Genomic DNA, 11227 nt, shown 5'->3' on the forward strand with positions numbered 1-11227 from the left:
TATATATATATATATATATATATATATATATATATATATATATATATATATATATATATATATATAATTATTTTATTTATATATATATATATACATTGTACATTCAATTTGAATGTACAATATGTTCTGCTTTTTTATGATTTCCTTTATTGGTTATTCCGCCCTAAGTAGTTTGTCAATTAATATCTTTTCTCTCAAGGCAGAATAAGATTTGGTGCATAGACACGAAGAGTTGTTTCTTTCATTGTCTGGACTCAATGTGTAATTTAGATTTTTGAATTTGTATGCTAGGCCGTTAGCAAACAATTAATGCACGCAATATAGATTAAATTAGGCCGATAAACCGTCTGATAAGAGCTAAACCGATACCAATCCGCCCGATATCTTATCGGATGGCTAGCGGATTAACACATTTAAAAGCCGATAACCGATAAGCCAAACCGATAAGAGTAAATAACCGCCCAATCCGCCCGATAAGCAACCCTAGAGGCAACCATTGATCGTGCTAACTTAGAGTAAGTCAACAGTATATGAAGTTCCCTACAATAAGCCTCGAGTATCGGGGGGCATTACCCTCGAATGACTACTTTATGGCAAGGAGATTACTTCATGACGGTGGGGCCTCGAAAGGAAAATGTTGTAAGGGTCAAACGGTTAGATGAACCGTACCCATATAGGTTACTCGAGCCCCAAACATCAAACGTGCGCTCATGTATAATCATCCATTAAGAGAAGTATTTTTCCTTGATATCTCATGCCTTTAGAGAAATTTCATATTTTATACTCTTGATCTATTGTGTAAACAAGCTTAAGGGCCGACCACGACGGAATTTCGAACAACCGACCCCATGCTCGAGGACTGTCGTCCCAAAAGCAAACGGAATCAAACTGCTAACATTTCGAGACCATAAGACCTTAAAGGCAATCCTCGACTTTAGGGCCACGACCACTCCACCCGGGGACTGACATTTCGGGCAAGCTCGAAGTGAAACGGAAGATAAGCCCAAAGGACAAGTCCGAACTAAAAAGGCTACGGCCATATTAACGCGGATCGGAGGCACCCGAAATTCGTAACAGATACGAAAGCCCAAGGGCTATCTTAACCTAAACGGAAACATATCTTGAACACTCCGGGACTACCTACCCGAGCTATCTAAACAATAAGACCTCAAAAGGCACCCTCGATATACAGGTCAAGGCCATCACATTCGGCGATTAACATTTCGAACAAGTTCGAAATGTTATCGGGAAACAAGTCCAAAAGACATACCCGAAGGCTACGGCCATATTAAAGACTATGGTCATATAAAAGGCTACGACCGAAATAATGCGGCTCGGAGACGTCCCATTTCTCCATAAATTAAAGGCCTTCAAATACTTCGAAAAACCGGTTAAACTCGGCTACCCTCGGCAAAAGCAAAAAGGGATTCGATAAAATCAGCCCCCGAATAATTTAAAGGCTTCGATAATTTCAGCCTTCGAAAAAACCTCAAGAGGTATTCGATTACCATTACACAAACAAGTTACTAATAAGGTTCCGATACGTCGAACCCTCGAAAAACCCAACCGGTACAAAAAATACATGCTAAGGTATACAAAAATTTTCACTAAGTCTTTTAGCCGAAAAGAGGGAAAGATTATAGCCACTTTAGAGGCCGAATTGGCCCGACTTAAAGAGCCTAAGGGCCAACCAAAAGAGCCTAAGGGCCAATATAAAAGAGCCTAAGGGCCGATCTAAAAGAGCCTAAGGGCCAATGTAAAAAAGCCTAAGGGCTAACTTTATTTCGAGTTCGAGCAAACGCTCAGTCGACTACTAAGCCCAAGGGCTACCCGAGTTCGAGCAAATTCTCACTCGGGGACTATCTATAAAGCCTAAGGGCTAACTTTATTTCGAGTTCGAGCATACACTCACTCGACTACTAAGCCCAAGCACTACCCGAGTTCGAGCGAATTCTCACTCGGGGACTATCTATAAAGCCTAAGGGCTCACTTTATTTCGAGTTCGAGCAAACGCTCACTCGACTACTAAGCCCACGGGCTACCCGAGTTCGAGTAAATTCTCACTCGGGGACTATCTATAAAAGCCTAAGGGCTAACTTTACTTCGAGTTCGAGGAAATCCTCACTCGACTATAAAGCCTAAGGGCTATCTTTCATTTCAAGTCCGAAGCATATACCCACTCAACCATCAAGCTCAAGGGCTACCTTACCTCATCGACTGTTTAGTCTAAGAGCTACTCAAACTCAAGTTCAAACGATCATTCAGGGTCCATTGATCAAAAACAGTCGAGGGCTGTTCTTATTTTTCGGCCATTACCATCTCAAGTCTGTGAACATTTAAAGGGAATTTTATTCTAAGACACTCTGACCCGCACAAAGGAGTAACAGATTCCGGAGCCATGGAAGGATAAAAGTTTTGTATAAACCTATTTACAAGGGCTATAGGTCATGATCAAGAATGCCTCATAAGGGCCGATCAGCCTCAAAAGCGAAGAATCACGAAGGACACGAAACCTAAGCAGCACGATCTTTATCGGCAGAAGTGTCTTCACCCTCAGAATCTTCCCCACCGCCGGACTCGCTAGAGTTCTCAGAGTCGCCCTCGGAAAGGGCCAACTTCCAAGCTTTTGTTTCCTCAGTCGCTTACGCCACTGATGTTGTCGTAACAAATCGGGGTAAGGATCAAGGACTCAATTCGTTTCTTATCGTCCTACTCTAAGAAACGCGGAGACTATCTGTATACGGTCGAAATCGTATGCCTCCGATCTATGGGCTCGAGGGGTCATTTTGAGCTCGAGTTCGGGCAAGATCGAGTTCGAGCTCGAGGGACCAGATCCGAACTCGAGGACAGAGTGCAATGCCTGAAGATTGAAGCACGACGTACACCGAGGCCGAGTATGCTCGATCCAGAAATTGTACCGTTGAGGATTTGTAACAGAATGAGCTAGATTCCTGCCACGTCCCCAAGATCGTGGCGCAAATCCCGGAATATGATTGTACGATTCCGTACTAGGCGGTTAGACAGCTGTATCAGGAATATTCCCTACCGCAAATAGAAATATTCCATATTTAGGATTCCCCTATTATATAAAGGGGACCCCAATCATTTGTAATATCATCTGATCACTGAGAAAAGAATATACTCTCTACTTTTTGCCTACTATTCATCAACATTGTCCTTTAGCTCTACTGTTCTTACTTTACTTATCTTATTTTATTGCTATTAGCCTGTCTCGAGGTCACCGTCTCGAAGTCGCTACTGCCGAGTTACGTTGGTTTGATTCATTAATCTCTTTTATCTTTACTTCTTATTTCTTGATTATTAATTGGTATTGAACTAAATCACATATCTTTAAAACCACAAATCAAATTTAATTGTTACTCGTATTTTCGAGGTAAACAAGATTCATATTCAACATAGGAATCGCTGAATGACGGTGACACCGTTGAGCTGCCGGGGTGGCCAAATGCTGAAAGGGAAAATCCATAAAGTTCTTCATATCGGTAGTGTGTTGACAGAAATTCAATGTTATCCTAATAATTTGAAAATTAAAATTAAAATAAAGCTTCATGGTTGCCAGTACAAAATTACTCACTTTGGGTGGAGGGGGCAGCCATGGTGGTACATCATGGGGAAGATGAAGAAGATGGAAATAATTGTAAATTCAAGTTTTTTGCAGTCAATAACACGTGTCACGTTATTATTGGTGCGTGACTACACTTGATGAGGAAAAAGTGGTCCAGTACTGAAGAGGTGTGTTTTAGACACGCTTTTAAAAGGTTGAGTATATAAGAAGTTTCCCGTGAAAAAAAAGATGTGTAACTGGGATTTCGATGCAAGTTTGATTGGTAAACTATGTATTTTGCCTACAATATACATCATTTCAATTTCAAGTTATAATGAGACAAGAAGATAGAAAAACTTTTAGTTACTAAACACAGCAGCTTCCAAAAGTAGGTCATGAGTCAAGAATCTAGAGTATACGAGTTCAGGACGAATGTAATCTTATTATGTGTATACATTTCAAACTTTGAACTTTCACCGGATGAATTATACTTCATACTTGTACAAGAATTATGTTGACCGTAAACTGAAGATAATGTTCTCTCCAGTGATACATACACGCTGCTACTGCAGCATATTAGCAAACTGCACATGAGTTTATCACAGAGAAAGAGAAACAGAAGAATTACTAGTCAACATTGTAACTCGAAGGAACACAAACAACAACAACACATCCAGTAAAATCCCACTAATGGGGTCTGGGAAGGGTAGAGTGTATGTAGACCTTACCCCTACCCCGAAGGAACAAAAAGCATGCCAATTTCATTTTCAATTTAACTTCCGTAACAACAAAATGAGTTATCATGTGAAACGAACTGTATACATCAAAAGATTCTATGTGACTTAGTTACTCCAATGAACATGCATGTCCTATAGATAAATACCATGTCTTTAGCGTGTTTTCTTGTAATGCAGAACTAATGAATGAATGCAATTGAATGACAGTACTTCTTGCAACATCTATCAAGAAACTAATATAAATATTACGAAGACCAGAAATTTCCAAAAGCTACTACTTCGATTCGTTCTTTGAAGGTGTAGAGCTGTTAAGTTGCTGCTGTGCATGTTGTGGAGGCTGAGACGATTGTTGTTGTTGTTGCTGCTGCTGCAAGTGATGCATGTTTAGCTGAGTTGACTGCTGTTGCTGCAATTGGAACATCTGAGGATTGAGAGAAAGCTGCTGAAACTTGGCAGCGTCTGCACTTATCTCAGCGGATGCAAGCTTCAACCGTTGTACTTCAGCAGTTAATGCTTCATTCAGTGCTGTCATAGGAAAATGCTTTTAAGGTTTCATATTTGACTTCTATAACACCAAAACACCTCACAGGCATTAAAATATACAAAGTATTCGCCTGTTTACTCGTAGCATTCTGGATGCTACACCTACATTAGAAAGTAGCAACTGCTCCTACCCACAGTAACAAGACCGTTGGTTACCAGAGATTCCTCTAATTTAAATACTTATAGTTTCTAAGATGAGTTTTTATAAGTCTATTGGCATAGGATTCGTAGATTGTGTTTTAGCACCTATTGAATTTATTATGATAAATACACAAATTCAAAGATACAATTTATAAGACTGTCACGTAGTCACACAGCAAATATTATGTGCAAAGTTCACATTTAAGGATCATCTCATTCTTAAAATTCCCGAATGAGGGAATTCATTTCTACAAAAAGATATATTAATAACAACTCATACGCAACTTGGGATTTTTTTGGATAATCGGTAATTCTCGAGGCGGTGGCGTACGGTTCGAAGATTGGTGGATAATGGGCTTGCCTACCATTCTTCCTTTAAAACCATGACTTTTGGATGTGGCAGCCTGGCAGGGTTTGAATTCATGACATGAGCCTAACCCACACATCACAGGCTGCGTTCTTACCACTAGACCAAGGCCTTGGGGACGCAACATTGGGATTTTGGTCAACTTGGGAATACTAAATATAAACTAAAAAGAACTTCCTGGCAGTCCCTAATATAATTAAATGTCATATGCTGTTAATGCAGGATTGCAGTCTTGACTTGCAACACGAATGCATTAATAATATTAGGGCAAAGCAAAAGACAGATAAAGTTAACACATGGGTACTGCAAAAGTGAAACATGATCTGAGAAAATACAAGAAGTCCTGGGTCACAGAAGAAAGGTGTATACCATCACGGAGTTGAGCTTGCTGCTCCATGGCTTGCAAACGAAACTTCAGCTCGTGGTTTTGGCTCGTTAGCCCAGCAGAGTCTCTCTGAATGCAAGTACAGGATATGTTTAAATAATGCAATAGGATGCGTAGGAGCATTAACAGGACAATATTGAAAAGGCATAACCTGCAACAGTGTCAGCTGAGCAGACAATGTGGTGGCTTCAGTCTGCAGTGTTTGCACCTTGTGTTCTAACTCCGCAATGTATCTCATCTTTCGCTCTTTTGAACGAGCAGCAGATTGACGGTTGGCTAAAATCCTACAATAATAAACAAAACATAGGGAAAAAATAGTGCAGGTCAGCTGCATAGCGAAGAGGAAAGAAAAGGCAAAAACATTGCATCACTTTATAGGGGAATCGACCTTTTGGCCCGCTTTGGATCTGCTAAGGCTATCTCTGCAAGTTTCTCATTTGCCATAATTTTCTTCAATTCAGCTCCACTAAATTCACCATTTCCAAATTCCAAACTGAAGCTGTTTGAACTTGCATCAAGCGAACTGGTCGGTGAGAGTTGGCCTGGGCGTGGTCCAGGAGACGGAGGCAACTTTGGTGAATCATCAACGAAGTTTAACTTCCCCATAAAACTATCCATCGAAACACTCCTGTAGTGCCTTGTGGTCGGAGCGATATCTCCCACAGCACTCCTTTTGATCCCTTCCTTCTTCTCAACAGAAGAAGATATCCCTAACCTCTGCATACTGCTGCCACTGTCATTCACACTGCTTGTAGCTTCATTATCACTGCTATCACCACCATTCGTCTTTGTACCACTCGCTCTACTATCTAAATCTTCACGGTTCTCATTGCCCAGCTTGTCATCAGTCCCGGAAGAGTTTAATGCATCAATATTGTCCAAGTTCATATACGCGGAAAACAGGTCATCCACAACTTCTCCTTCAGATTTCCTCTCACCCATCCCTTCAGCATTGCTATCATTTCCTTTATCCCACATAGCTTCCCGTTTAACCAACTGAATTGGTTTTTCCCTTGAAGGAACTGACCTTTCAAGAGAACCAGGGCTCCTTAACGGAACAAGAGGCGGTGAAGACTGCATCATTGCAGAAAAGCCAAACGGGATATCACTATTTGACCGCCTATGAGCCTTACGAGGAGGAAGACTCTCTCCTGCCCTCGACGAATTACACCTCGTGAAAGGCGAGGGGGGCAACAAAGAATGTGAATTGCCATCCTGATCACCCATTGACACATCAGCTGATATAGGGTCAGACATGGACGTCGACGGGGATTCCCTATATGGTGAAGGGCTCAAGGGTGGCAAAGAATCCAATGAGAAAAACGACGGTTGTGATAAGGATCGCGAATGGGATGGCCCTGGACTAGTAAAATTCTGCATTCCCATTTGCTGATTCACAGGCCTTGTCACAGGGATCTGAGAGTAAGGTGAAATAGGAGGCATTTGTGGGTGAGAAGGCGGTATTCCTACTCTTTTAGCAGTACTATTTTCAACACTAAAATTGGGGGGAAACTGCCTCATTTGCCCACGAAATTGGGAAGTACTAGTCAATTGGGGTATTTCCAATTGGTTCATTGATAATAAAGATTGGTGTTGTTTAGGGAATGAAGAAGATGATGTACCAAATGATGATTGAAGTCTTTGCACCATATCACTATTTCCTTCCTCATTGTCACCACCCATTTGATTTTTTCTCCAAATTTCAACTCTAATAGTCAAATATTACTAAAAACCCTTCAACTTTACCAAAATCCTAGCTTTACAATTCTGTTACACCTGAATTTCAAAGCTAAAAAATTCTCAATACAAGCTCATCAATGGCATAAAACCACAAAACAAGAACCAAAAAAAAAGGATCAATCTTTAAACAAAAAAAAAACACAAAAATAGATAAATAATCAGAAACAAAGAAATGGGTGTGCATTTAAAAATCAAGAAAATGAATTGGGTGTGAAAAAAATTGAGTCTTGAACAGTACCTAAGTGTGAATACACCATTTTAGACGGATAGAACAAAGCCCAAGTTAAAGATGAAGAGGCTCCTCTATTTCTCTACGTTTTCTTCTTCTTTTTTTTCTATATTTGTTTGGTCATCTTTTCTTGTTTCTCTTTCTCTCTCTACACACTGTATCAACGACGAAGACTTCTTACAACTACTATTATTACACGGATTTCATGACAAGACTTACTATACTTTCTACTTCAGCCTTTAGACAGACGCGTGAATTTAATATGAATTTCAGTTTCATTTGAATTTGGGGCGCATTTGCATTTCATTCCGACTGCATTTATCTTTTTCTTTTTTTTTTCCTCTATCACCGCAGATTATGTAGCAATGAATCTCTTCCCTATCTTCTTTTATTTATTTATTTCCCTTTTTGGGGTCTAAAAAGAAGGGATATTTTGCCCTTTTTTGTGTATAAACCAACGAAGTATTTGTTACAATCTCTTTTCAAGAGCGTGTGGAGTACCTTCCTTATTTGATATTCAAAGTGTCTTCCTTACTTGAAGGAGAGCCTTGGCGTAACTGGTAAAGTTGTTGCCATGTGACCTGGAGGTCACGGGTTCGAGCCGTGAAAACAGCCTCTAGCAAAAATGCAGGGTAAGGCTGCGTACTATAGACCCTTGTGGTCCGGCACTTCTCCGGACCCCGCGCATAGCGGAAGCTTAGTGCACCGGACTGTCTTTCTTTTTGGTTGGAGATTGATTTGCAATTGCCCATTGAAAGTGTGGCTTAAACCAAATGACCATTTTCTTTGTCCTTTAGCTGAAGTAAAGACAAAATCATGGAGAGAAATTATATTGAAATCTTGTTCCATTTTTGGAGATTTTATTAGATTGTCATCAATATATGGATACAGAAACAGATAAACTACTTACATTTTAAAGAGTTTCCATACTATTTACAAGTCCCAATTTTGATTATTATTTTTCGTGTACTAAACAGGATTTTGAAGTGTTATATTCTTTTTGACTTGGGTTTGATTATCTTATATGCCATTACCACTCATGTCGAGGAATATATGAGTGTTACACTTATTCTTTTATATTGGGACCGGTGGATCCGGTCATTATAGATTTCTCTAAGAGGTACGAGGTATGTCTCTGTCAGATTCATCCTTCACTGTGGAGGATTGTGATTCTCCTTCGATTTTTTGTGAACAAAATTGACTCATGTCGTTTTACTGTGGATCACCTACTCCACTTGTACAGTCCCTGAATATTCCAAGGGGGGCTGATAAATCTTGTGCGTCGGGCCAGTAAAGCCTCATTCTCAAGTATCAATGATGATCGGGATTGAGGCTGGCAAGGTTGTTTTATCCGAGTGAGGACTTCGGACTTGATTTCGGCTGAATGCAGGCCATTCCTCGAGAAGTGGAATGCCTCACGTAAGTAAAACTTTCCTTCGAACGTTGACTTTATGTTCACTTCTCTTTTCCTCATTGGTATTCGTCGTGGTGCAGCCGTCGCTCAAGTCCCAAATGTTGTCCCTCAACTCAAGGAGTGGGTCGAAGGTATCGTTTCCTAGATTCCCTACTCCAAGCGCTCGTGGCGCAAACTTTCGAAGGGTCGTTGGGAGTCCCGTTCCCATGGTAAGATTCCTTTCCTGACTAGGATGTGTTAGGTTTCTTCTTTTAACATCAAGTGCTTGTTCTTTTACTTTCTTTTGTAGGTTTGCCTAAAAACGTCCAGCTTAGACCTCTACTCGATGACGAGAACTTGCCTATTGAGTCTCCCGCTCCGGGGCAGGACGGAGTGAGGAAAAAGAGGAGGGCTCTAAGTTCCCCGAGTTCGGAGAAAAAGAAACCAAGGAGAAGGTTGGTCGCAAGCCAAAGGACAACACCAACTCCCGATTACCAGCTTCGGATTTGCTCTATCGGCTTAGGGACGAGTCCGGGGAGAAAGAGCCTATTGTGGCTCGCGAGCCGTTGCCCCTCAAAGAGCAGGGGCCATTGAACTAGAGACCCGCGAGGTCGTTCTTCCTCAGGCTAGGGAGGTCGATGAGGAGGCCAGGGCTAAGGCTTCCCGAGATGCGGGCAGTGCCCAGAAATAGGCACTTGGTGTGATAGACATCACTATGTCACCCTCGTTTATCGAGTCTATGTACAACGAGGCCCAAACGGTGAAACAACTACCCAACGAGGGGGCCCACAGGATAGACGATCCCCTCCGCCACTTTTTTGATGCGTGGACTCCACTGTCACGGAGGATGCCACCGGGTTAGGCGACTTAGAGGTACCAAGGAAAAGTTCATCCTCGGAGATAGGTGGGCCTAACTCAAACCTGAAACTGGTCAATCGGTTCCTTGCCCCGAGTGATAATCCTGGTCGGAATCGGTCAATTATCATTACGATTTCGGAAAATGCCCGAGTTCTTTCCACCCCTGTTAGGATAGCTAGTTACCTTCGATTCTTGGTAACCAAAGAAGACCGGGCAAAATGAACGAGGTGAATGCCCCATGCATGTTCAATGAAGCCCATGAACCGGGTAAGGTGTTATCAAATTTTTTCATTTTTCAGCTTTAGTTTCTTGATGATCCTAATGTTTCTTCTCATATTCACAAGCCTCGGTGCTTCACCATGAAACCTTCCTCCAGTATCGGGATGAGCTGAGCCAACTCGAGGCCGAAGTTAAAGAGCTTGCTGAGAAGAAAGACATGTACAAACTTCTCGGCGAGCGACGTGAAGGAGAGGCTAAGAGCCTTCGATCCAGGTTTGACGCGGCTCGGAAAGAACACCCCGACCTGGTGGAATGGGTAAAAAATCTTTGAAGTTAGTGACAATGAGCTAGAAACGGTGACTAATGGTCAGAACCCGCAGGTCCAACAGAAGATTGATCAGACTGACCAACTCCGAGCCGAGATGGATGTAATCAAGGTCAAGGCCGAAGAATGGAAAGGCAAGATGGACCGCTTGGCCAAAGGAGACTGGCGGGCCCAATTAGCCTCGCTGGAGGCTCAACTTCGAGCGATGAAGGAGAAGGCTGAGGCATGGTCCTAGAAAATTGAGGAGCTCGAGTCTCAATTGAGCTCACTTGTTGCCGATCGAGAGATCCTCACTAAGGAGCTTAAAGCGACCAAGTCGGTGGCTGAAATATCAAGGCTGATGCCTATGAGATGGTGGCCTAGTACAAAGTCGATGCTGAGGCAGCCCAGGACCAGACATTGTTGAATATGTGAAGTGGAAGTCCCGAAGGGTGGCCCTCGAGGAGGTTCATGCTCGAGGTTTTGATTTATCGACCGAGATCGAAAGTGCTAAGGGGCTCGAGGCCGAGGCCAAGAAGTTGGCATACCCCGAGGAAGAAGAAGACTCTAAGGGTTCCGACAGATCCGGGGACGAAGAATAAACCCGATGGTCCTGGTGATGAGGCGGGCTCCAGCAAGGACCAGGCTGCTTAGATGTTTTGTATATATATATATATATATATATATATATATATATATATATATATATATATATATATATATATATATATATATATATATATATA

The 11227-nt window shown here is 41.8% G+C and overlaps 1 protein-coding gene across 2 annotated transcripts; it reads right to left on the bottom strand.

Annotated features, from left to right (window-relative positions):
- Nucleotides 1–4141: 4141 nt before the first annotated feature.
- On the bottom strand, nucleotides 4142–7927 carry LOC109213275 (probable transcription factor PosF21). Of its 2 annotated transcripts, none has more exons than XM_019377056.1 (5): nucleotides 7717–7927; nucleotides 6127–7514; nucleotides 5890–6022; nucleotides 5723–5807; nucleotides 4142–4827 (listed from the first exon to the last, which is right to left on the bottom strand). In XM_019377056.1, exons 2-5 carry the CDS (start codon nucleotides 7419–7421, stop codon nucleotides 4577–4579), a joined length of 1764 nt encoding a protein of 587 aa, XP_019232601.1. In that variant the 5' UTR covers nucleotides 7422–7514; nucleotides 7717–7927; the 3' UTR covers nucleotides 4142–4576. The 2 variants fall into 2 exon arrangements, with proteins under 2 accessions (XP_019232601.1, XP_019232602.1); XM_019377057.1 differs by having other exon boundaries at nucleotides 6127–7527.
- Between the last annotated feature and the right edge of the window lie 3300 nt (nucleotides 7928–11227).

The sequence above is a fragment of the Nicotiana attenuata genome, unplaced genomic scaffold (assembly GCF_001879085.1).
Source record: "Nicotiana attenuata strain UT unplaced genomic scaffold, NIATTr2, whole genome shotgun sequence".
NCBI classification, from domain to species: domain Eukaryota; kingdom Viridiplantae; phylum Streptophyta; class Magnoliopsida; order Solanales; family Solanaceae; genus Nicotiana; species Nicotiana attenuata.

What these genes read in the sequence shown, in the direction of transcription:
- LOC109213275 (XM_019377056.1), bottom strand. Translation starts at nt 7,421, where the DNA reads ATGGGTGGTGACAATGAGGAAGGAAATAGTGATATGGTGCAAAGACTT. An exon ending in GATCCAAAGCGGGCCAAAAG is followed by an intron (nt 6,023 to 6,126) that starts GTCGATTCCCCT and finishes TTATTATTGTAG; the next exon opens with GATTTTAGCCAACCGTCAAT. An exon ending in CTCAGCTGACACTGTTGCAG is followed by an intron (nt 5,808 to 5,889) that starts GTTATGCCTTTT and finishes ACTTGCATTCAG; the next exon opens with AGAGACTCTGCTGGGCTAAC.